A 27,078-nucleotide genomic window follows, 5' to 3' on the forward strand; every position below is an offset into this window, starting at 1 on the left:
CAAAGACGGCCTTAGCTGCTGCTTCTCCTACGCCTGAGACCAAAAAAGAGCAGCTTTACTCTGCTTTTACTTTCTGAAAATAGATATGTATTTTCAGATATGGGTCATAAGCGTGACCCATAGCTTATGTCACCTTTAATAGACCAGCTGGTCTATTAAATAGAGCTGGTCATCAGTTGAAATACAAGAACAGGCATAGGTTTGTGGGAACGGGATCCTAACTGCTTTTGGTGATACTCAGCCACTCCTTGCTGTATGATTTCAGCAACCTGCCTTCCAGTTGGAACTCTACTCTGCCCTTTAGCCTGATTTTCTTGTACATAACATGACAAATTATTTCGTGACTAATGCTCCTTTCAGACCTGAAATCACTTTTATTCTTTAACTGTGAAGGGCTTTCAGATACCCTCTGGTGATTTTAGGGTGTGGCTGTTAATGGTTTAATTTCTGTGGTTCTGAGTAGATTCCTAACAACCTTTTTTTTATTGATGGTTCCATTTACTTTATTTTTTGTAATTGGTTGAGAGAAGAAAGGAATCTTAGGAACAGATTCCATCTGTGAAATGCAATGTAGAATTTTAGCTAAAGGATGAGGAATGGAATAACATTGAAGTGACATTTCTGCTCAGAGTTGATTTCTTGGAGATAGTCTTATTTCCAGTTTGAGGTTCCAAAAGCCTTTTTAAAGAACCTCTCAGTGGAATAGGGAACAGCTGAATTTCAAAATCACAGTGAGAACCCATGAATTTTCTGGCTGTCCAGACTGAAGTAACACTCACCCAGGAAGGGATTTTTCTACCCTTTACCCTCTTTTAACTTAGGTCTAGAGCTCCATAGTCTGTGGTATATGAAAATACAAGCAGACAAGCTTCGTGTGTGAATGCCTGAACTCTAACTTCTTCATGCCAGTTGATGTGGCTTATTAGTGTAAGGTCATGCTTCAGGTCACTTCCCTGTCAGTTACGAGAGTAGACACAACTGTGAGTGCACACTTTTCTGTTAGGCAGTGCACTTGTACTTCTAGACCCCGTGTGATCTGTGGCTTCTATTTGAGGGGGGTTCTCTCACCTTCTTCCTTTTCTGATCTCACGCTCTCTTTGTCACTTGTCCTACTTTCTGCTGTAGCTCACAGTGATGCTGGGCTGTCCCTTCTATGTATGAGTGATCTCCAAATGAGAGAAATCATGAGCTAAATTTTTTTTCTCCCTGCCTTTTTATACCATCAATCTTGCCTTCCCAGTTCTATCTGAAACTAGCAGTTAAGCATTTCAACATAAAATGCAAAATTTGTAAACATTGTAAAGTCCTTCTTATATTCCATTTTCAAGAAAACAGACCCCCTTTGATCTTCTTTTACATAGGAGATTTATTTTCTAATCTGGAAATGTGGCCAGTCAGGACACAATTCCTTTCTTCCACTTTGAACCTGTCTATTTGCTTGGAGAATACCCCCAGATACCACAGCAAGACGATAGGGCTACGTTACCTTCATATTTGGCTTGGCCATCCCGCTGCTGAAGCTGAGACACAGAGGGGCTGGCCCCACTAGCATTCAGAAACAGGGGAGGCCCAGCAGCCCAGGACCCCATCTGTATGGCCATGTGCACTGTAGAGTGGATTAAAAGGGGAAAGTCTTTAGGAATTTTGAGAAACTCCCAGAAAATTGGGATTGTCAATATGACCAGTTTCACCTGGTCAGGAAAGTGACCTGAATACCTACCCTGAAACTGAGCATAATACTCTCAAATAAATGACTTGCTCTGGAATGTCTTTTCCCACCATCATCATCCTGAGTTACCTGGGCACAGTTGGTGCTGATTTCTAATTTACTTTGCATTCTGATTCTGTTAACAACTTGCCAGACTGAATGCAGATGTGCGCTCTCCCCACAGAAAGCCGGCCCACGGGGCCGAGGATGGATCCCATTAACCTGGTGCCATATTTGCCTCAGGCAAAGTGGTCCCCAGGGCCAGGAGACCAAGGCTGGCATGCGCTGTTGTGTCAGGTGCGCAAGGAATCCCAGAAGTATACGAGACGGTGTGTAGATCTCTCTCTTTTCTTCGTGTCCTAGATTGCTGGCTTGTGTTGGAAATAGGTGCATGAAAATGCAGTTTGTTGGGAGCTGTCATTGTCTTCCCCAGGGGGTGGGGGTGGGGGATCCGCTAGGTGGGTTTGTTTTCATCCTGCTCCTCACTGGGTGTGAAAAAAGGGGAGCAGGGACTTTGGGCACTTGTCTACTCTCTCCTTGTTGTGTTTGCTTCGATGACTGTTCTGGTGGCCACATTTTCTGATATACATTGTGGCATATGAGATTCTGACTTCTTCTGACAAAGTTGGGGTTTCTTTTTTTCCTATTTGTTAATGTAATTCAACCAAATGGTTTATGAAGGTATAAAAATTAAACACCAGCAAACTATGTTTAGTGATTATGCTTCATTTGGAAGAAACCAGTTTTCATAAACCAGGGAATTTTTCAGACAACCTTAGAAATCTAACTGTTGGGAAATTAATTCTTGGGCCAGGAACTTTTTCTCTGGGTCATGATGATGCCAATGGCAACTACATTTACTGAGTGCTTACACTTTTCTAGGGACTGTGCACACATTTCCATGTATTAATTCATCTGACCTCATAACAGACATGTGAGGTGGGTACTCACATGCCCTCATTTTACAGATGAGGACACTAAGGCCCAGTGTGGGGAGGTCCCTTACCCAGGCTGGTAAGTTAGTGGCTGAGCCAGGATGTGAACCTAGCCAGGCTGGTTCAAGGGCTCATCCTTAACTCCTCCACTGTTGTCACTTGGCTACAGTTAGTGTTTTCCTCGTTGTCTCTGCAACCTCTGAATTTTGGGGGGGGGGGCAATAGGCTGCATATTGGTACATGACACCCCTGTAGCCTTCAGTGGAATTCTGGCTCAGAATTCAATTCCAGATTGAAGGTCTGAAACAGGCAGGTTCCACAAAGCTCTGGTCTCTGGGGGCCTGTGGAGGAGTGTGTGGAGCTGTTTCCACCCAGCTAATGGAGCTCTGCACCTCCACCCAGGGACTGAGGCCTGTTGTGCCTTCATGAGTCCTTTCCTCACCATCTTGGTCATCCTGGGCAGTGGCCGGGCCCCATGTGATTCTGTGCCAAGCAGGGTGGTCCATGTTGGGACCTGCCTGGTATAAGATCTGGGATTGCAGTGGGCTAAAGCTCTTCCTAGACAGCCATCCTACTGGATTGAACCCCCCAAGTTCATTATATGAAAGTTCTGAGCTATAATTACCTTGGGGCCTTACCTGTGTTTTCTATCAATTGCTGTAGTTTTCTGCTAAAGCTATACTAACAAAATAGCAATCATTCCTGTCCCCCCAGAATTCACCCTCCCACCCCTGGGAAATACTCCTATACCCTGCAGTCTTCAGAGGCTGGGTCCTACGAAGGCCTCAAGGCAGTACCTGCAGACCCACAGAACTGCAGAGGTACTGGTACCTGTTCTACACAGTTCTGAGTACTTCCCAGGTGTCCTTGAGTTCTAATGTTTCCCCTGGGACTCGGCCCTTCCTGTAGGCTAGAACAGTTGGCCTTAGCTTCCATTTGTGGGCAGGGGGTGGTGCCAATAGTACCCAGGTAAAGAGCTTGGCACTTTAGAAGCCACTTTAATTGCCAGTTCATCTGAGTATAGGCTTGGCACAATGTAGGGTGAGAGAGAAATGTAACCACTTAGCAGACAGTTGTTGGGGATTTTTCAGAAGTGGATTAAGTGGAGATTGATGGGAAACTCATTTTTACACGTTGGTCTAAGAATGTTAATTTTTTATGGTGACCAAGAAATTGGATATATTTAGAAAGGTAGATGAAATAAATAAATAGTTGAGTTAGCAGTTCAAATCTGAGCAGAACCCTTTTGTACTTAAGCAGTTTAACTTAGATCGGTACAGCTCACCCTGATTCTAAGGTTCAAGACCAAAGCAGCTCAGCACGTAAGTGGATCTGTGTTGGGGTTCAGTGGGTTTCTGGCTTTGTGGTACCCACAGAGTTGATGTTGTCTTGGAATGGAAGCAGAAATATTTTTTTTAATATATGAAGTTGAGGACATGGTACATTCAGCAGATGAGCAAGGGATTGACATAGTTACTCCTAATCTGATGAAGCGTTGAAAGCTTTAGGCTGGTTCATAGGAGCTCTGCTTTTGGTTTCCAGCCTCTTCCTTCCTGAACAAGATTACTATGCTCATGATGTCTCAGTCCTGGAGGAGGACTGTGGGTGTAGGGCCTTTTGTGTAATAGACTCAGCCCACTTGTCAAATAGCCTTACAGGGCATTTTTTTTTCAAAGTGACAGACATGGTGTTGCTCCTCACTGGTTCATCCTTGACCTTCTTTTAATCCTTCATCTCCCTCCTCTCTTTGCTTGCCTTGTTCAATGGGGGCATGGGTGAGTGACAAGGAATCAGGAGGCTTGGGAGAGTAAGGGAATTTGGGGCAGTCGTGGAAGGAATGGATCCTAAGAATTGACTGCCACTGTCACATAGACGGCTCCTGTAGACTTCTGACTTCATCTGGTTGATCATGGCTCCGTGGCGAATGCTAAGTGAGAATATGCCACAGTGCATGGCAGGGCATCCCGCTTCACAGCCTGAGTCTGCGCCTACGCTTGGCAAAGGGCAGCTCCCCTCTGCACTGAATTCCCGTTGGGTGACTGTGAGGCCTATGGCCAGGAGGACATTTACAGGCCATCACAGAGACCATCCAGGGCACGCCCCACCCAGAAACCTCCATCTGCTTAGGGAAGAGCAGAAGGATTGGCATGATTTTCTTTATCCTTTTTTAAAAAATGTTTTCTAGTTTCACAAATGGGGTTGAAAATGATAATGGATGTACTTAGGTCTCCCTAAATAGGTTTCTGAAGGAGAATCAGGTGAGTGTGGTTATACCCGAGCCTCCTGTCACACTCATAGGTAACTGGGTCCCTCACTGAATGACTCTCTGTTTGCTCTGGGGTCGCTGGGCGCCTCTGAGAGGCATCTCAAGGCCTGTGGCTTTGCTGTTTGCTCATGTCAGTCAAAGTGAGGGAAAGCAATGGTGCTGAGCCATTGGCATAGAAAACAGGCCTAAAAAGATAGTTCTGGGCTAAGAGCTAAAGTCCACACAAGAGAGTTCTGGGCTCTGTATTATTAGTCTAGGGGGAGGAGGGCTGGCAAGTCCCTGGAGTTTTTCTGTTTTGTCACAAAATTATTTGATTTGGGTTCTTTCAGGAAGAGTCTGCTGAAGGTGAGGATCATGGACTTTATTACCTCTACGGCTATCCTGCCCCTGCTATTTGGCTGTGTGGGAATCTTTAGCCTCTTCAAGCTGCTGCAACGGATCCGCATGAGGGCCTACCTCCGGAACGCTGTGGTGGTCATTACGGGTGCTACCTCAGGCCTGGGGCGAGGTAGGTCCTGGGGGCAGTGCTGCCAGGGGGCAGGGAACTGAGCCCAGGCACCAGGAGCAGCTCCGCTGCACGTGTGCAAATAAGTGCAACAGGCTAAGTAACTTGGAACAAGAGTATGTTATTGCCTCTGGTCCACGTGGAAAAGGCGAGAGCTTAAGTGCAATGAGAAATGGCCCCTGACTTTCAGCATCAGTATTGGGAAGCAAAAGCCCTGAGGAGGACTGTGGCAAACTGAAGACTCAAGTGTTTCATCAAAGGGGGCTACCTTATTCCACTCCACCTAGTTGTGGAAATAGTTTTTATTTTTATTTTTATTTTTTATTGGTGTTCAATTTGCCAACATATAGAATAACACCCAGTGCTCATCTCATCAAGTGCCCCCCTCAGTGCCCGTCATTCAGTCACCCCCACCCCCTGCCCACCTCCCTTTCTACCACCCCTTGTTCGTTTCCCAGAGTTAGGAGTCTCTCATGTTCTGTCTCCCTTTCTGATATTTCCCACTCATTTTTTCTCCTTTTCCCTTTATTCCCTTTGACTATTTTTTATATTCCCCAAATGAATGAGACCATATAATGTTTGTCCTTCTCCAATTGACTTATTTCACTCAGCATAATACTCTCCAGTTCCATCCACATCGAAGCAAATGGTGGGTATTTGTCGTTTCTAATGGCTGAGTAATATTCCATTGTATACATAGACCACATCTTCTTTATCCATTCATCTTTCGATGGACACCAAGGCTCCTTCCACAGTTTGGCTATTGTGGACATTGCTGCTATAAACATCGGGGTGCAGGTGTCCCGGCATTTCGCTGCATCTGTATCTTTGGGGTAAATCCCCAGCAGTGCAATTGCTGGGTCGTAGGGCAGATCTCTTTTTAACTCTTTGAGGAAAGTCCACACAGTTTTCCAGAGTGGCTGCACCAGTTCCCATTCCCACCAACAGTGCAAGAGGGTTCCCCTTTCCCACATCCTCTCCAACATTTGTTATTTCCTGCCTTGTTAATTTTCCCCATTCTTACTGGTGTGAGGTGGTATCTCATTGTGGTTTTGATTTGTATCTCCCTGATGGCAAGTGATGCAGAGCATTTTCTCATGTGCTTGTTGGCCATGTCTATGTCTTCCTCTGTGAGATTTCTGTTCATGTCTTTTGCCCATTTCATGAGTGGATTGTTTGTTTCTTTGCTGTTGAGTTTAATAAGTTCTTTATAGATCTTGGATACTAGCCCTTTATCTGATAGGTCATTTGCAGATACCTTCTCCCATTCTGTAGGTTGTCTTTTAGTTTGGTTGACTGTTTCTTTGGCTGTGCAAAAGCTTCTTATCTTGATGAAGTCCGAATAGTTCATTTTTGCTTTTGTTTCTCTTGCCTTCATGGATGTATCTTGCAAGAAGTTGCTGTGGCCAAGTTCAAAAAGGGTGTTGCCTGTGTTCTCCTCTAGGATTTTGATGGAATCTTGTCTCACATTAAGATCTTTCATCCATTTTGAGTTTATCTTTGTGTCTGGTGTAAGAGAATGGTCTAGTTTCATTCTTCTGCATGTGGATGTCCAATTTTCCCAGCAACCATTTATTGCAGAGACTGTCTTTTTTCCAGTGGATAGTCTTTCCTCCTTTGTCGAATATTGTTGACCATAAAGTTGAGGGTCCACTTCTGGATTCTCTATTCTGTTCCATTGATCTGTGTGTCTGTTTTTGTGCCAGTACCACACTGTCTTGATGACGAAATAGGGGTTTTTATGTGAAGGCTCCCAATTATCAAATATGGCCACTAATTTAAAAAACAGTTTTACCGCTGAGGGGCCAAAGCATGCTTTTTCCTGGATTCAGTCAGCATCCCCAGTCCATGGCCTTGGCGTTCCCTCCCCCTCACCTTCCTCTCACTGGGGCTGTGCCTTCAGCTATACCTTGAGTGTGGCCTTGGCAAGGTCGGAAACAGAGTAAGTGACATTTCAGCTGTTCCTTACCTCACTTCTTCAATTTAGTTCTGTTTTATTTTTTTTTTAAGTTTATATATATATTTATTCACAAGAGACACAGAGAGAGAAAGGCAGAGACACAGGCAGAGGGAGAAGCAGGCTTCATTCAGGGAGCCTGATGCAGAACTTGATCCTGGGACTCCAGAATCAGACCCTGAGCCAAAGGCAGATGCTCAACCGCTGAGCCACCCAGGCATCACTAGTTCTCTCTGTTTTAGTGAACATGTCAAGCCTCTTGGTCCTGGGGTTGTATGCCGGAATACAGGCCCAGAGTCAGTCACCACCCCTGACCTCATCCAGATGAGTTTGTAGAGCTGCTGTCATTTCCCTTCCACACATGTACGCTGACTTTGGCAGAGTACCAGGGGCCGATGCAGGCACGTCAAATGGAGCTTCCTCCTCCTCAGCATCTGCTCCCATCCCACACCACACCAGGACTGGTCTTCCATCCACACTGGCTCTTGGTGCCATGGAAGAAAGCTGAGAGGCACCCAGAATTGCAGTAAACCCATCCCTGCTGCATCTTGTGGTTGGTAGTACCACAGCCAACGCTGATTGAGCATCTGGGCCATTTGTGAGGCTCTGGGCCAAATGCTGGGACACACAAAGGAAAGACAGGGTCCCTTCCCTTAGGGAGTTCACATCTGAGGGGGAGTGGCAAGGACTTATGTCAGTATATAGACATTTCAGTAATGGGTGTTCCATCCAGGCCCAGTAGGGGGCTTACACTTTATCTCACTGAACTCTCACAGCTATGATGCAGATGTGCCCTAGGACTTCTAGATTCAAGCCCCACATCTGACTGCAGGACTCAGTATTATCTCCCCTGGGGGAGATGGTCAGGGAAAGGAGAAGCATGGTCCAGCAAGGAGGGCATAGCAGACAAGCCCAGAGCAGGGAGCAACACAGTCATGCAGGGCTGGAAAGCACTTGGGTGTCACAAGGTCTTAAAGAACAGACGGGGCCTTGTCTGCTTGCAGTTGGCTAAGGGAAGACTGGGGAGGCTTTAGGTAGCACAGATTCATTTATACTCCACTCTGATGTGTTAGGTGAGGTCTCCGGGGGTGAACCCTGGGCCTGTCATTCGATACCCAGACCTGCATGGGGACAGCTGCCTCCAGCTTTGCCATGGTCAGTCCTCTGACCTTACTCAGCTACTATATATAGGGTAGTCAGCAGCCACTTCTCTTGATCTCACAGAGAAGCTTTTTTTTTTTAAAGTCCTTGAAGAGTATTTGAGAGCTGGCTGAGATGGTGACTTGCAGGGGCTTCAATACGTGAATATTGGAGAAAGACACTGTCCTTGTCATTCTACATTTCCTCTTCTGGAAACCAAGATTGTGCGGGGAATAGAAAATACAATTGAAAGAAAAACAAAACCTGTGTGTGTGTGTGTGTGTGTGTGTGTGTGTGTGTGTGTATTTATGTCATATATTACATCCGCCATTTCCTGATTCCAAATCATTCTGCTTATATGCTCCCCGTTTAACATCTGAGACAAGAGTCCATGGATCTCTTTCCCCTTTGGCCAGATATAATAGGAACAGATTCTTAACTAGCTGTCTCAAGTGCAAATGCCTCTGTGGGTGACTGCTGAGGAGGCGCTGTTGCACCTCAGCTTTCGCAGTAGAGTGTGAGTTGCCCAGGCTCTGCTCTGCCTGCCATGTCAGCGGCTGTGAAAGCCTGGATTATGTGATAAGTCTTCAGATAGCTTTCTGTATTTCTCCTGTTTTGTCTCTTATTTTGTATATTTAAGCTACATGGGCTTATCCTTGTAAAACAGTAAGACCATTGACTAAAGGAACAGAATGTTCTGGATACCCGCTTTAGCCAGCATAAGCCCTGAGGGCGTGAATAACTCTCTTGATTTAACAAGCCAGGATGCCGGCAGCCCTGGAGAATCGTCTGGCAGCCCTAGCTAGATAAATGGTACTTTGGGACTGTTTTCCTTTTTCCCTTGACCCTTGCCTCCCTGTGTCAGCTTTTTCAAGAAATGAAAATGGAATCCTTGCAATCTGTTGTTTTCATTTCTGTCACTCCCTACACAGACTTCAATTTCCTCCCTTTTTTGGCTGTGCTAGGAAGTAAAGCTTAAGCAGAATGTACGTGACCATTTTCCAGAAGCCGTTTAGAGGCTAGTGTGCCTCTCCCCACCTTGGGTTTTGCGTCTCTGCACTCTGGTGACACCTCACAAAATGTCCATTGTATCAGGTCAGGATGAAATGGGTTGAGGAGGCCAACAGTGCCCGAGATTCCTCCTCTTTGGGAATGATTTAGTAAACCACATGAGCAGTTGTAGCCTCAGGAATGCCGGTGTCTGGCTTTGAGTGCAGGCACCACCCCCATCCCTGTAAGGCATGAGCTGCTCTGCTGAGGAAGTACAGCAAGGCAGACTGGGGAGGGGCTGGGACCTCTACTGGACCATCCAGGGACAAGCAGAGCAGGGGCTACAGCTCTGTCTGGGTTTGTGCTCTGTGTCAGGATGAGCCACTGAACACACCAACCAAATCTTCAAAGAAGGTGATACAGGACACCTGAAAATGTCTTGATTTAGTCTCCTTAGCCCTTCCAGAAAACTCCATCTGGATACATGCCAGGAGGTGCTGGTCTGGGAATGCTAAGTGAAAGCTGTAAGAGGAGCTAAAGGAGGAGCTGTAGAGGGCACAGAGAGGGCTTCGCACCATGAGACAGGGCAGACATCAAAGAACTTTTTCTCTGCTTTCCTGAAGGATGCTGGAGTTTATTTTCCCCTCCTGTTTTGAACCCTTCTAGCTTTTGGCACTTTTGTGGGGGAAAGGCTGTCAGGCCAGCACATCCTGACTGGACCCTACAGTGTCCTCCCCTCCCAGCGAGGAAGTGATAGGCTTAATCCCTCAACCACTTGCTGCACGGCTCCCAGGGCAGGCCTGTCCTTTCTCTGAGCCTGGGTACTAGACCACACATGACTGCTTGAGCCTGTAAGATTCAGTCCAGGATACAGCGGGTGGAGTACTGGCTGTTTGGTTGGCTAGGGGCCAAGGGGTCTCTGCAAATCTGCCTGTGGGTGTTTGAGGGAGACCAACCCTCAGGTGTGGACAGGCAGTGCCTCTTTCAACCCTTGGGTTTCAGTTTTCTCCAACAGTTTTTAGAGCATTTTAAAAAGGCAGCTTAGAAATATGAAAACAATGAACACTTCTATGGTGCTTTTTTCTATAGTGCTTTTTCTCTACTGAATTATATCTACTTTTACTCATTCAGTCCCAGTGCTATTTCTACCTGTATTCTATAAAAGAGGAAAATGAGAAGCACAGAGGTTATAACTTACCCAAGATCATAGAACCAGGAAGTGACCGAGGTCGACATTGGGTGTAGGAGGTCTAGCTTGAGTCCATTCCCTTGACCACTGGGCTGCACTGCTTTTCACAAGCTGTATGTTTTCAGGACAGTGAACATTTAGTTAGGCCATGTCTGGGCTCAGAGCAAGCAAGAAGCAAGAGATCCTCCTCCACCCTCTCCCCCACAGGTTAAGTCCCAGTTCTGGAGGTCTCCCCTCCTTGCCTTTCCCCTGGGCCTCATGGGATTTGCCTGTGACCCTTGCTGGGCTAGTCCTCGAGATGCCACCCCACAATGGCAGGTCACAGTCACACCCTGGGATTTTGGCAGCAGAGCTTGCCTAAGCGACCCCTCTCCTGTCTGGCAGGGGAGCTGTGTTGATGTGACTCAGAGCTGCCTGCAGCCCTGTTCTCATCTTGGGGGAAGCCAGGTCAGGGAGATGAAGTGGAGAAAAGGCAATGCCAGCACTGAGACCCTGGTTCCTGCTGCCAGCGGCCCTGGGCAGCCACCATGCCTGTCCCTCCAAGTCTTAGCCACTTAGCTCTTTTAATTCTGGCATCCTCCTGATAAATCTCTCCTTTTTTTCTTTTTTTTTTTTTTTTTTTTTTTTGCCCCAGTGTGAATTGTGTCTCTTTTATTGCCACCAAAAGAACACTGAGTAGTAGAGGTACCCTGGTCTCCAGTTGATGCCCTTTAGTTGGAGTGGGTTCACTAGAGCCTGATCTCCACCAGTCCCCTTCCTTCTCAACCATCCCCAGCCTTTTAAACTGATCTTTCAAAAAATAAAAAAATAAAAAACAAAAACAAAAAAACCCCTGATCTTTCACCATTGTGGGCACTCCGTACGCTTCAACTCTTCAAACTTGCTTGTCATTTCCCAGCCTAGCAAGGCTATGAGACTCTCCACTTTGTGTCCCAGATGTATCTGTCCATGGCCCCTCAGGCATTTTGTAAACTCCCCTCCCTTAGCCTTGAGCCCTTTCCAGAGAAACAGCTCCTTGGGGCCCCGATCCCTTCTCAACAGAGCCCTGTGTCCCCTGTGCTTGTACAGACCATGTAAGCACTCACCTACCCTTGTAGATCTGTACCTGTTGCATCGCAGCACCTTGGCAAACAGCCTGTATTGTGCCAGAACGCAGGCCTCGGCAGACCCCAGCCTCACAGTAGCCGGTGCTGCCCGATCATTGAGCACATAGCTTGACCTTTCTGACTTCCTCAGCTGTGAAAAAGGGGGTAATGCTCCCAGCATTGTTCAGAGCTAAAGATCATTGTGGAAAAGCTGAGTGTGGTACCTAATAAACCTGTCCAGCAGTCCCAGACTTACTCTTGCCTTGGCGTCTGCCATACCACTGATGTGGACTCTCCTAGGGCAACAACAGGGCTCATTTATCACTGGAGGCTTGTCTCCTAGCTCCACACCTGGTCCACAGCAAGGGCAAATACACACGTGCACAGTGCACAAAGAAACAAATTCATACTCTGAAACATCAAATGAATTTGGTCTGACCTGCACTGGGGAAGAAAGGCATTGAATTTCTTCAGCTGTCAAGATTTTTTTCTCTTTTCTATAGAATGTGCCAGAGTCTTCTATACTGCGGGTGCTAAGCTGGTGCTTTGTGGCCGAAACCAGAAGGCCCTAGAAGAGCTCACCAAAGAACTTACAGCTTCTCCAGCCACCAAGGTGAGCCCAGGGGTGTTTTTCTGTGGGCCAGAGGCACAGTCCATCATCTGCAGGTGTCCAAGGAGATAGTGGCCAGTCCTGGGCTGCTGCTGCACATATGGGGCATCCACATGGTCACTTTGTACCAGCAGAGGCAGCAGATCTCCGTTGCCTGAGGATAGGGGATGGTCACAAGGTTCAGATCTTACCTCTGCCACTTAGTGGCACTGAGTCACTGAGTTTAGGCAGTTCCCTCCATGAATGCTTCCACTCCCTCTTTACCTGGCTAATACATATTCATCTTTCTATGGTGGGGAAATGGGAGGAGGTTGACCATGAATTCTAAAATTTTAGTTGTGGAAAAGTGTACATAACATAGTACTTATGCGCATATAAAGATATACATATAAGTAAAATATACATATCACAGTATTAATCATTTTAACCACTTGTAGGTATACAATTCAGTGGCATTAAACGCATTCAGAATGTGTGTAACTATCACCACTTTCTATATTAAAACCTTTTTATCGGGATCCCTGGATGGCGCAGCGGTTTGGCGCCTGCCTTTGGCCCAGGGCGCGATCCTGGAGACCCGGGATCGAATCCCACATCGGGCTCCCAGTGCATGGGGCCTGCTTCTCCCTCTGCCTGTGTCTCTGCCTCTCTCTCTCTCTGTGACTATCATAAATAAATAAATAAATACCTTAAAAAAAAAAACTTTTTATCATCTCCCATAAAATTCTGTACCTATTAATAATTCACTCTCCCTTCCCTCTCCCCAGTGCCTGGAAACCTCTATTCTACTTTCTATGTATTTGCCAATTCTAGATACCTTATATAAGTAGAAAATATATTTGTCTTTTGTGTCTGGCTATTTTTTTAAACATTTACTTTTATTTATTTATGATAGACATATATATATAGAGAGGCAGAGACATAGGCAGAGGGAGAAGCAGGTTCCATTCCGGGAGCCTGATGCGGGACTCGATCCCGGGACTCCAGGATGGCGCCCTGGGCCAAAGGCAGGCACGAAACCACTGAGCCACCCAGGGATCCCCCTGTGTCTGGCTATTTCATTGAGCATTAGGTCTTCAAGGTTCATCCATTATTGTAGCATGTATCAAAATTTTATTCCATTTTATGGCAGAGTAATATTCCAGTGTACATATATGCAGCATTTTGTTTATTAATTTGTTGATGTACACTAGATGTACATGTGTACGTGTAGATGTACACACCTTGTGGCTATTGTGAATAATGGTGCAGTGAACATAACTATACACATTATCTGTTTGAGTCCTTGCTTTTAATTTTTGTGAATATATACCTAAAAGTGAAACAGCTGGGTCTTGTGTATAACATTTTGAAGAACTGTCAACTATTTTCTGCAACAGCTGTACCATTTTACATTCCCACTAGCAACACACAAAGGTTTTGCTTTCTCCACATCCTTGCCAACACTTGTTCTTTTGTTTGTTTTTTAATTGTAACCATCCCAGGAGATATACAGTGGTATCTCATTGTGGTTTTGATTGCATTACCCTAATTACAAATGATGTCAAGCATCTCTTCATGTTCTTACTGACTATATGTCTTTGGAGAAATGTCTTTTCCAGTCCCTTTTCTGTCCTTTTAAATCAGGTTGTTTGGTTTTGTTGTTGAGTTTAGTTCTCTATATATTCTGGATAGTAATCCTTTATCAGGTCTATGATTTGCAAATATTTTTTCTCATTCAGTAGATTGTCTTTTTTTTTTTTTAGATTTTTGTTTATTTATTCATGAGAGACACACACAGAGAGACAGAGAGAGGCAGAGACACAGGCAGAGGGAGAAGCAGGCTCCATGCAGGGAGCCCGACGTGGGACTTGATCCCAGGTCTCCAGGATCACGCCCTGGGCTGAAGGCAGTGCTAAACTGCTGACACCTGGGCTTCCCCAGTAGATTGTCTTGTTACTTTCTTGACAGTATCCTTTGATGTAGAAAAGTTTTTGTTTTTTTTTTTAAGATTTTATTCATTTTAGAGAGAGAGCATACGGGAGGGCCAGAGGGAGAGAAGGAATCTCAAACAGACTCCATGCTGAACGTGGAGCCTGATGCAGGGCTCAATCTCATGACCCTGAGATCATGACCTGAGCCAAAACCAAGAGTCAGATGTCCAACCAACTGAGCCACCCAAGCATACCAAAAAGTTTTTTTAATTTTGATGAAGCCCAGTTTATTTTTTCTTTTGTTGCCTATACTTTTGGTGTCATACCCATGAGGTTGTTGACACATCATGTTAGGAAGATTTTCCCTGATGTTTTATTCTAAGAGTTCTGTAGTTTTAACTCCCATCATTTAGGTCTTTGATCCACTTGATTTAATTTTTGTATACAGTGTTAGGTAAGATTTCAACTTCATTCTTTTGCATGTGCATATCCAGTTTTCACAGCACCAGTTGTTGAAAAGATTGTTCTTTCCTGCTTCAGTGGTCTGGGCACCCCCATCAACAGGCATTTGGCCATGTATGGGAGCATTTATTTCTGGGCTCTCCATCCTATTTCATTGCTGTATATGTCTGTCTTTATACCAGTACCACACTGTTGATTGCTGTAGCTTTGCAATAAGTTTTGAAATCAGGAAGTGAATCTCCCAGCTGTGTGTTGTTGTTTTTTTTTTTTTTTTCATATTGTTTTGGTTATGTGGGGACCTTTGAGATTCCATATGGATTTTAGGATTTTTTTTTTTTCTATTTCCTCCCTAAAATGCAATTATTTTGATTGGGATTGCGTTGAATCTGTAGCTCACTTTGGGTAGTTATTGACTACTTAACAATATTAAGTCTGCCAGTCCATGAACATGAGATGTCTTCCCATGTATTTATGTTTTCTTTCATTTCTATCAGGAGTGTTTTGTAATGTTTACATACAAATCTTTGACCTCTTTCATTAGATTTATTCCCAAATACTTAATTCTTTTAGCTGGTATTATAAATGGATTTGCTTTCTTAATTTCCTTTTCAGATTATTCATTGCCGGTGTATAGAGACATAGCTGATTTGTATATGTTGATCTGGTACCCTGCAACTCTGAACTAATTTATATTAGCTCTAATGGCTTTCTTTGGATTCCTTGGGATTTTCTATATATGGGATCATGTCATCTGTGAATAGTTTTACCTTTTCCTTTCCAATTTGAGTGCCTTTTATTTCTTGTTCTTATGTATTTAAGTGCTCTGATTAGAAGTCTAGTACTGTGTTGAAAGCAAGCATCCTTGTCTTGTTCTTAGTCATAGGGGGAACACTTCATATCTTATACCTTTGAACATATATTAGCTGTAGGTTTTTCATAAACGTCCTTTACTATGTTGAATTTCCCCCCATTCCTGGTTTTCTAAATTTTTATCATTAAAGGATGTTGGATTTTGTCAAATCTCTTTTTTGCATCAATTGTAATGATGATGTAGTTTTCTCCTTTGTTCTATCAATATGATATATTGATTGATTTTCTGATGTTGAACCACCCCTGTGTTCCTAGGATAAATCACACTTGTTCATGGTGAATTATCTTTTCAGTATACCGTTGAATTTGATTTTCTAGTATTTTGTTGAGGATTTTAGCATCTATATTCATAAAGGACATTGGTCTGTAATTTTCTTGTGATGGCTTTATCTGGACTTGGTATCAGAGTAATGCTGGCCTCACAGAATGAGTTAAAAAGTGTTCTCTCCTTCCTCTTCAGTTTTTTTGGAAGAGTATGAGAAGTGTTGGTGTTAATTCTTCTTTAAAGTTTGGTAAAATTTGCCAATGAAGACATCTGGTACCCAATATTTCTTTGTTGGGAGGTTTTAGGTTATTGCTTCAATCTCTCTACCTGTTCTATGTCTGCTGGGCTTTTCTATTTCTTCTTGAGTTAAGTATTTTGTGTGTTTCAAGGAATTTGTTCAATTCTCCTAGACTAGGTTATTTCATTTGTGGGCATACAAGTGTTCATTGTATTATAATCTGTTTTATCTAGGTAGGGACCTGCTCCATCCTCTCCTTTGTCTAGCTAATGGTTTCTCAATTTTGTCAATCTTTTCAAAGAACCAACTATGTTTTCATGATTTTCTTTATTTCTACTCTCTATTTTACCTCCTCTCTAACCTTTATCATTTCCTTTCTCTGCTAGCTTTCAGGTTAGTTTGCTCTGTTCTAGTTCCCTAAGGTGTAAAGTTATGTTACTGGTTTGAATATTTTTTTTTTAATGTAGGCATTTATAGGTATATATTTCCCTCTTACTACTGCTTTTACTGTATCCTGTACAGTTTGGGTGTATTGTGTTTTCATTTTCCTTTGTGTCTAAATAGTTTCTAATTTCCCTTGTTATTTCTTTTATGAGTCAGTGGCTCTTTAAGAGTGTGTTGTTTAATTTCTACTTATTTTTCAGTTTACCTTCAGTTACTGACTTCTAGCTTTATCACACTGTGGTTGAAGAAGACGCTCTAAATGGTATCTATCTTTTTTAATCTGTTAACATGTGTTATGCGGTCTATCCTGAGAATGTTCCAGGTATGCTTGAGAAGAATGTGTGTTGTGCTGCTGTTGGGTGGGACGTTCTATATGTGTCTGTTCAGTCTTATTGATTTATAGTGTTCAGGTCGTCTGTTTTGTAATTGATCTTCTGATTTGTTGTTCTATCCAGTATTGAAATACCACAATATTGGGGTACTTGGGTGGCTCAGTGGTTGAGCGTCTGCCTTTCGCTTAGGTCATGATCTCAGGATCCTGAGATTGAGTCCTGCATCAGGCTCCCCATGGGGAGCCTGCTTCTCCCTCTGCTTATGTCTCTGCCTCTCTCTCTGTGTCTCTCATGAATAAATAAATAAAATATTTTAAAAAGGAAATACCACAGTATTATTATAGAACTGTGTATTTCTCCCTTCAGTTCTGTTGATTTTGCTTCATATATTTTGAAGGTCTATTATTAGGTACATAAATATTTAAAACTATTACACTTTTTTGCTATATTGAATACCTTTTTATTATTATGGGTTTACCTTATTTTATTGTGCTTCACTTTATTGTGCTTTGCCGATATGGCGTATTTTACAAATTGAAGGTTTTGTGATAACTGTCTATTGATCTGGTCTATCAATGTCATTTTTCCAACAGCATTTGCCCACTTCATATCTCTGTGTCTTGTGTCACATTTTAGTAATTCTCACAATATTTAAAATTTTTCACTATTGCTAATTTGTTATGGTGATCTATGATCAACGATTACAACTCACTGAAAGTTCAGATGATGGTTCACACTTTTAGCAATATTTTAAAATTAAGATATGTACATTGATTTGTTAGACATAATGATATTGCACACTAAGAAACTAAAATATACTGTAAACATAACTTCTGTATCTAATGGGAAACCAAAAACTTCCTTTGACTTGCTTTACGGAGATATTTGCTGTACAGTGACAGTCTGAAACCAAACCTGCAGTATCTCGAGGTATGCTTGTATATAATGTCCTTTTTTGTTTCTTGTAACCTTTTCCAATTTAAAGCCTATTTTTTTTCTAATATTAGTATAGCCACTCCACCTCTCTTTTGGTTATTATTTACATGGAATAACCTTTTTTCATCCTTTTACTTTCAGCCTAATTATATTGTTGGATCTAAAATGAGTCTCTAAAGACAGAAGAGAGTTGAACTTTTAAAAAACCTCCAGCTATCAGTCTTTTGAGGAGAGAGTTTAAATTGTTTATATTTAAAGTAATTACTAGTAAGGAGGGACTTCTGCCATTTTGCTATGTTTTCTGTATGCTTTATAGCTTTTTTTGTCCCTCATTTCCTGTGTTACTGTCTTTTGTGTTTAGTTGATTTTTTTTGTAGTGAAATATTTTTGATTTCCTTCTCATTTCTTATGTGCCTATTCTATAGCTATTGTTTTGTGGTTTCTAAGGGAATTTAGAGCAAATAAAAATTCTGTTTTACAGCTCTGTCCTCCCCCATTTCTGTTATTCACTTCATGGATTACATCTTCATACATTGCTTGACCATTAACGGACCAATGGTAGTTTTTTAAAAAAATTGTCTTTAGGGGATCCCTGGGTGGCTCAGCAGATTAGTGCCTGCCTTTAGTCCAGGGTGTGATCCTGGAGTCCCGGGATCAAGTCCTGTGTCAGGCTCCCGGTGTAGAGCCTGTTTCTCCCTCTGCCTGTGTCTCTGCCTCTCTCTTTCTCTCTGTGCCTATCATGGATAAATAAATAAAATCTTTAAAAAAAAATTTTGTCTTTAAAGTATGTAAAAAGAGTTACAAACCAAAATTCCAATAATAGCTTTTATAACTGCCCGTATATTTACTTTCCCAGAGATCTTTATTTCTTCATATGGCTTCGAGTTACATTGCTAACTTCCTTTCAGTTCAAACCTGAAGGACTCCCTTTAGTATTTCTTGCGGAGCAGGTCTAGTAATAGCTAGCTCCCTCAGGTTTTGTTCATCTGGGAATCTTAATTTCTCCCTCATTTTTTGAAGGATGGTTGTGCCAGATACAGAATTCTTGGTTGACAGTTTTTTTCTTTCATCCCTTTTAATGTATCAACCCACTGTCTTCTAGCCTCCAGGGTTTCTGATGTGAAATCAACTCATCATCCTATGGAGAATTCCTGTTATGTGAGAGTAGGTCTCTCCTGCTGTTTTCAGGATTCTTTTTTTTTTTGTCTTTGACAGTTTGATTATAATGTGTCTTTGTGTGGGCCTCTGAAATTATCCAACTTGGTGTTGAGCTGCTTAGATGTGTAGATTCATGTCTTTCATCAAGTTTGGGATGTTTTCAGCAATTATTTCTTATGATTTTTTTAAAAAAAGATTTTATTTATTTATTCATAGAGACAGAGAGAGAGAGAGAGAGAGAGAGAGACAGAGGGAGAAGCAGGCTCCATGCAGGGAGCCTGATGTGGGTGGGACTCGATCCCGGGTCTCCAGGATCACACCCCTGGCTGCAGGCAGTGCTAAACCACTGTACCACCGGGGCTCCCCAAGATATTCTTTCTTCCCCTATTTCTGTTCTTCTTGTCAGATTCCCACAGTGTGTCTATTGGTCCACTTGATGGTATCCCACAGATCTTTTAGGCTCTGTTTACTTATCTTCATTTTTTTTCTTGTTCTCAGACTCAATAATTTCAGCCATCCTCTCTTCAGTTCCACTGATTCACTCTTCTGCTTGCTCAAATGTGCTTTTGAACTTATATATTTTCTATTACAGTCATTGTACTTTTGAGCTCCATAATGTTTTTATAATTTGTTCCTTTGATGGCATTTCTTTAACAATATTCACTTTGTTTATACATCAATTTCTTGCCTTCATCCATGTCTTCCTTTAGAACTTTGAGGATCTTGTAAGATATTTGTTTTAAAAATCTTTGTCTAGTAAGTCCATCATGTGGGGCTTCCTCAGGTATATTTCCTGGGGATTTATTTATATTTTTGATTATCAGAACAACAGGTGTAACTCCTTCGAATCTATTGGAACCCATTTTAGCCAGTGGTGGTTAAAATAATGCATCTTGCCTCCATGCCACCCCTCAGTGATCCATCAGAACAGAACCCTGATTTTTAGAAGACAAGATCCTTATTGTCTACCTTGGCTCCCCCAAGCTGTACCAGAAATGTTGGTTGTCTTCCCTCAGCTGCCTGCCACAAGGATGCCGGACTGGGAGGTAGAAAGCTACCACCAAGGTGATGACTAGAACTGACTACAATTATCTATGATTTTCTAGCCAAGCACTGCCCTGGAAGCTGCATGCATTCAGGTAGACTCTAGAGTTCCAAAATTGTCACTTTGGAGAGTTTCTGCCAGTATAGCATCCAGATAGAAAGGCAGATTCAAAAAAAAAAAAAGGCAGATTCCTGGTACTTCCTACTCTGCCATCTTCTCTGATTTCATATCCCCATTCCTCCTTTGGATCTCTTGTTAAACTCACTTCCATTGGGAAGCCCTATATGTTAGATTGCTCAGTTATTCATTTCTCTAGCATCTTCTACTTCTTCATGATATCCTTTACAGTTATGGAATTTGTCTTCCTCACTAAACAGTATGCTTCTGGAAGAGAGGAACTGTATTTTGTCTTGCTTTCTGCTCTGTCCCCAGTGCCTGGCACGTAGGAGATACATAAAAAATGTTTCATGAACAAAAGTGACAACCTGAGAAGGATAGCACCTCTCAGTAGGGGTACTGTTTAATGTAATTACAACATACAGCACAGTTCTGGCATAAGGCAGCAAGGGGAATCTGGCTCTAGTAGTCATTTTCAATTCAGGGGAAAAGTTGTCCAGGTCAGGTTGTGAGCACTGTAGGCAGGATCCTTGGGGCCACATTTCTTTGGAAGAGCAATGCTAGAGCCTGTGTCATGTCATGCCCAGGAGGCCACTCTTGGCACTCTGAAAAGCAGGGGACATGTGGTTCACATGCCTGTCACTCTGAAGGTGCATTTGGTTTCTGTCAAATTTGACCAGGTGCAGACACACAAGCCTTACATGGTGACCTTTGACCTCGCAGACCCTGGGGCCATCATAGCAGCAACAGCTGAGATCCTGCAGTGCTTTGGCTATGTGGATGTGCTCATCAACAATGCCGGCATCAGCTACCGAGGCGCCATTGTGGACACCACCACGGATGTGGATAAGAAAGTCATGGAGACAAACTACTTTGGCCCAGTTGCTCTAACAAAAGGTAACAGTCCTGAATTAAAAGAAAAAAAGAGCACTATATGTTGGCATTCTTTTTACTTTATTTGATTCATTTTTAGGTAGATGTTGTCTGTCTGCATCTATTTTACCTTGGAATAGGTGTTGTCATTACAGCTTGGGTGTTTGTTTTCTCCAGGCTTTCATTTGCATTTTCTTTATCTGCTTTGTAGCCTTAAATCAAGATTTTCTCCTCAGTGACAGCTTTATTTGTACAGCAATGCCTCCATTTCCTTTCAGTGGTGTTTGGAAACCCATACAAAACGGGGCTATTTTTGTGCCCAGGCACAGATACCACTCAAGGGGAGAGGCTCTTCCTAGAAAAGGGGACCAACCTGACTGTTCCTAGTGGGTAGGCTTCTGCCTACCTCCCTCTCTGCCTCCTTCCTGCTCTTCCACTGGCCTCCTCCCTCCTGCTGGCAGTCTGCTGGGTGCAGGAGGCCTAAGAGTTCTAACCAGGCATGGTACGCCCCACTGAGAAGCATCTCCCACTTACATCCCTGGCTCTGACTGCTTGTAATAAGCAAGGTCCACCTCCTCTCAGCATTAGCTTGCAGTGACCAGAAGAAAAATCCTCCTCTAAAGCCTCTGCTCTCTTTCTTTAGCACTCCTACCCTCTATGATCAAAAGGCGACAAGGCCACATTGTTGTGATCAGCAGCATCCAGGGCAAGATCAGCATTCCTTTTCGATCTGCATGTGAGTACTCCCTTCTCCCTCCCCCAAGTGCTTTTCCTTATTGTTTTCTCATGATTATAAAAATAGCACATTTAGTATACAGAATTCAGACATTAGATAAATACTTAACACAGAATATGAAGGGACTTGATCAGAATGTGTTCTCCTGAGCAGAATGCCTGGGTTCAAATCCAACTCTACTCCTTACCCCTTCCTCGTGACCTTGTGCAAATGTCCTCCTTGTGCTCTGTACCCCAGTCTTCATCTGCAAAAGGGAGACAAGGGCAGTCCCAGCTTTGGAGGGCTGCTGGAAGATGGAGGTAGTCTGTGAGCACCATTAAGTGCAGTGCCAGTGTGTGTGGCAGCTAATGTCTCATTGGTTTTCACTGTGGACACAGAGGCACTACCACTGCATTGCTCTGCAGCCCACACCTCCAAACTTCTATCATGTGATCAAACATACAAACATGGGATCGCATTATATGTACTGTTTCATGGCTTGCTTATTCCACTGGACAACACAGCTTTCCACATCAACATATGCAGGTTACATGATCCTTTTAAGTGAGTACATAGTAATTCATTGAACAGATGTGACATGAGTTATTTAGCCATTTCCCTGGGCACATGAGGATTATTTTCCCTTCAGTTCTTTTTTTTTTTTAATATTTTATTCATTTATTCATGAGAGATATACAGAGAGAGGCAGAGACACAGGCAGAGGGAGAAGGAGGCTCCATGCAGGGAGCCTGACATGGGACTCGATCCTGGGTCTCTAGGATCACACCCTGGGCTGCAGGCGGCGCCAAACCGCTGCACCACCAGGACTGCCCCTTCCCTTCAGTTCTTGACCAGTAGCAATGATGTGCTATTTAGAATATCCTTAAATACTTACATCTTTGGGCACTCATGGGAGGGTTTCCAAAAAGTGGAAATAGTAAATGGGACCAAAAAAATAAAACTGCTAAATTGACTTCCAGTTCACACTCTCACCTCCGTGTACGAATGACTGCGTCAGATGTTTCAGATGTTTGAGATACCATTTCACTCATCTGTCTGCCATCATGTTGTACCAGCAACCAAAGAAGCCTGGTCTTGTTCTGTTAAAAGATTTTAAAGGTGGGACGCCTGGGTGGCTCAGCGGTTGAGTGTCTGCCTTCAGTTCAGGTAGCGATCCTGGGATCCGGGATGGAGTCCCACATTGGGCTCCCCGCAGGGAACCTGCTTCTCCTCCCTCTGCCTATGTCTCTGCCTCTCTCTCTCTCTGTGTCTCTCATGAATAAATGAATAAAATCTTTAAAAAAAAAAACTTTAAAGGTGATTTCACAAAGTTCCCAGTAACTCCTTTCTCTGCTCCACCCCCTGCAATCCTGACATGTAGCAGCCTCATCTACTCTCACCACCTCCCAGTGCTGGCCTCAGCCTCACTCAGCTGCAGACTTGGCAGAGATAGAAGAGAGAGCAGAGTTGGGTCAGCACTTGGCGAAGATAGTAGCAGACATCCAGCTGGATGACATGGTGTAGCCAGCTCTCTGAACTGGAACTGTCACAAAGACATCCTCTTTCTCTCAAGATATGACCCCCTGCTCTGCCTTTTGCATGTTCTTGGGCAAGTAATTTAACTTCTCTGACCCCCCATTTCCTGGCTGGTGGAGAGACTGACAGTTCTTATACACGCTCCACCAAACTGTGTTGAAGATAAAAGAAGACATCTGGAGATGGAGAGTCCTTTGTGAATTGTGAAGCACTCTATCTCTATTTGTTTCTATGGTTGGTACTTTCCTGTTTGCCAGCATTGTTTCAGCTCCCAGCAGTGCAGGACAGCCTTTGAAGGCAGCTGTAACAGGAATAAATATAATCACAAATGATAAAGCAAGTGAGGTACAATGCTAATGACAGGTACATCAGAGTAAAGGCTCTGCAGTGTTCTCTGCACTAAGTTACTTCCAAACTTTACTTTGATTTAGTCTCAGTGAATTTTCTTCTCCACTTGGAGAAGGTCACACATAGCCTGCAGTAGGTCACACATAGTTGGTCTGGGCACTTTATAAAAACCAGACAGAATGTGGCAGTGCGCCTGGGCACGTGGATTAATCCTGGTGAACAGCAGTTTTCTCATCTACAAAATGGGAGAACAGCTCTACCTGCCTCCCACTGCTGTTGTGAGGACCCAGCAAGATGATCTGGGTGGTGTGTTGAACCCCATGCCCTGCGGATATAGGGGCTTACTGTTGACAGCTGTGGTGAGGGTGTTCAGCACAGCTTGGCTGATGACCTACAGCATGAGACTGGGAGACCAGTCATGGTGCAGCGTTCTATTTTGGGGAGTAGGATGATTCTTCTCAGTCCTTGGTCCTGGGCTGTACCCGATAGCAGCTGATAGCTGCTAGCAGACCACAGCTGATAGCAAAATCTCTGTCCACCTGCCTACCCTCAAACTACTCATCCAGCCCCCAGAAACTTGGCCCGAACCAAAGTTGCTGGCCTCAGAAAGGTTCTGCAGTGAGTTCCAACACTGTGACTTGCTGGGACATTTCCTTGCTTCTTCTCTTCCTGTTTTTTTGGCTGATGAATGCCACTTTACTAAGACCAAAACATTTAGAACTCTGAATTGGAGGAAACTGACTTTCAGTGGAGATGCCGTGTGTTTTCCAAGAATGTCATTGTCGGGTCACAGTGTCCCAACTCAGAGCACCTTTCCCCATGTTGTGGAGCTGTGACTGAAGAGCAGCTGTGGCTCTATTTCTACCAGGTTGGAACAAGCTCAATAGCTCCTTTTTTTTTTTTTTTTTTAAGATTTTATTTATTTATTCATGAGAGACAGAGAGAAGGGCAAAAACATAGGCAGAGGGAGAAGCAGGCCCCCAGGGCTCAGTGGTTGGGCATCTGTCTTTGGCTCAGGTCATAATCCTAGGGTTCTGGGATCACATCCTGCATCGGGCTCCCTGCAGGGAGCTCCCTCTGCCTATGTCTCTGCCTCTCTCTGTGTCTCTCATGAATAAATAAATAAATAAAATAAAAACAGATGAAAAGCCACTTCATGGAAGTTTGTCAAACAAAATACATAAGAAAATGAGTATGGATTTTATACACACATTCCCATGCATGCAGGGATGCTCACTGGTAGCACCGTTTCAGTGACAAAACCTGGAAACAACCTATGAAGTTCTATTGATGGGGTCCGTTCAGTGGTCTCATGACCCATGGAGAGCATGACGGACCTGCATGGCCAGCACAGAGACTGTTTGTCTGTGTCACTAGTTGAAGAAAGCTACTTGCAGGAATAATATAAACACTATGAGCTCATTTCTGTAGAAAAAAACATTAAGTGTAAAATCACATATATATACACATAGGATATATAAAAAGTACATCCTAAGAAACCATTCACATAGGTTACCTTCTGGAGAATGGAGCTGGAAGCCAGAAAAGACTTTCACTTTTTACTTCATATCCTCTGTCCTGTGTGAATGTTTTACCTACTAGGCACTAAATTGTGTTTTTGTTTTTTGTTTTTAACTCTTAACGTTGGAATAATTTCAGATTCCGAGGTGCCTGGGTAGCTCAGTCAGTTGAGTGTCTGACTTATGATTTTAGCTCAGGTTGTGATCTCATGGATCGTGAGGTCAGGTCCTGCATTGGGCTCCATTCTTAGCACAGAGTCTGCTTGAGATTCTCTCCTTCTCTCTTTGCCTGTCCCCCTACTCATGCACATGTGTGCTCTCTGGCTCTCTCTCTCTCTCTAGGATAAATAAATACATCTTTAAAAAAAAAAGAATTATTTCAGATTTAAAGAAAAGTTGCAGGAACTGTACAAAAAACTCCCTTGTCTCCTTCATACAGATTCCCCAGTTGTTAACATTTGACCATATTTGCTTTATCCTAGTCTATGTGTGCTGTGTGTATGTATGTACCTATGTGTATATATAAAATTTTTAATATATAATTTTTTTTATTACATATAAGATATTACTAATCATTGTTTTTTTTTTTTAATTTTTATTTATTTATGATAGTCACAGAGAGAGCGAGAGAGAGAGGCAGAGACACAGGCAGAGGGAGAAGCAGGCTCCATGCACCAGGAGCCCGATGTGGGATTCGATCCTTAGTCTCCAGGATCGTGCCCTAGGCCAAAGGCAGGCGCCAAACCGCTGCGCCACCTAGGGATCCCTAATATATAATTTATTTATTTATTTATTTATTTTTGATTTTTGAGTTTTTTTTTTTTAATTTTTTAATTTATTTATGATAGTCACACAGAGAGAGAGAGAGAGAGAGAGAGAGAGAGAGAGAGAGAGAGAGAAGCAGGCTCCATGCACCGGGAGCCTGACGTGGGATTCGATCCTGGATCTCCAGGATCGCGCCCTGGGCCAAAGGCAGACGCCAAACCGCTGCGCCACCCAGGGATCCCTATATAATTTATATATATTTTTTCCTGAGCCACTTGAAAGAAGTTTGGAGATACAACACTCCTTTACTCCTATACAGTTCAGGGTATTTCCTAAGAACAAGGATACAGTGCACTTCTCTAAATCAGGAAATGAACATTGCTATAATACTGTAACTTAAATTGTATTATCAAATTTTTTTTTAAAGATTTTATTTATTTTTTTTAAGATTTTATTTATTTATTCATAGAGACACAGAGAGAGAGGCAGAGACACAGGCAGAGGGAGAAGCGGGCTCCATGCAGGGAGCCCGATGTGGGACTCGACCCAGGGTCTCCAGGATCAGGCCCTGGGCTGCAGGTGGCGCTAAACTGCTGCACCACCGGGGCTGCCTGTATTATCAAATTTTAAATGAAAGGGAATGAATATGTGGGCTTGTCCCAGGCCCTCTCCCTCACTTGCATTGTCTGGCCATGAACTTTTGCAGATGCAGCCTCCAAACATGCAACCCAGGCATTCTTTGACTGTCTTCGTGCCGAAATGGAGCAGTATGAGATTGAGGTGACCGTCATCAGCCCTGGCTACATCCACACCAACCTCTCTCTAAATGCCGTCACTGCGGACGGGTCCACATACGGAGGTGAGGCCCTGGTTTGTCTTTCCTTCCATGACAAGCTGTTGTTTGGCCACTGTGAGATGTGCTTCTCTTATCTGATGATTCTTTGGTCAGTTTCATTTGGAACGTAATTTTTAAAACTAAAAACCATGATGTGTGAGTGTTGGTTATACATACTGTTGCATGGTGGTCATTTACTACAAGCCGTTCTTAGCCTGAGTGTCACCACTGCAGCTGTGGGAACAGGGTCCAGGACTTGGAGTCCTGAGGCCAAGCTTCCAAATTAAAGTAAAATTAAAGTGGATTAACTTCATGGAAATT

The 27,078-nt window shown here is 43.4% G+C and overlaps 1 protein-coding gene across 5 annotated transcripts in view; it reads left to right on the forward strand.

The window, feature by feature from the left end:
* DHRS7B (dehydrogenase/reductase 7B) overlaps positions 1–27,078 on the forward strand; it is a 63,460-nt gene that overhangs the window by 33,776 nt on the left and 2,606 nt on the right. For 4 of the 5 annotated variants that reach the window (XM_038537144.1, XM_038537146.1, XM_038537147.1 and 1 more), the window contains 5 exons: positions 5,239–5,417; positions 12,279–12,388; positions 20,846–21,062; positions 21,682–21,774; positions 26,629–26,781. In XM_038537144.1, coding sequence (XP_038393072.1) covers positions 5,239–5,417; positions 12,279–12,388; positions 20,846–21,062; positions 21,682–21,774; positions 26,629–26,781 — 752 coding nt within the window. Of the gene's footprint in view, positions 1–4,876; positions 4,902–5,238; positions 5,418–12,278; positions 12,389–20,845; positions 21,063–21,681; positions 21,775–26,628; positions 26,782–27,078 lie in introns of those variants that run through there. The other variant, XM_038537148.1, reaches the window with a different exon arrangement.

The sequence above is a fragment of the Canis lupus genome, chromosome 5, assembly GCF_011100685.1.
Source record: "Canis lupus familiaris isolate Mischka breed German Shepherd chromosome 5, alternate assembly UU_Cfam_GSD_1.0, whole genome shotgun sequence".
In the NCBI taxonomy this organism is placed as follows: Eukaryota; Metazoa; Chordata; class Mammalia; order Carnivora; family Canidae; genus Canis; species Canis lupus.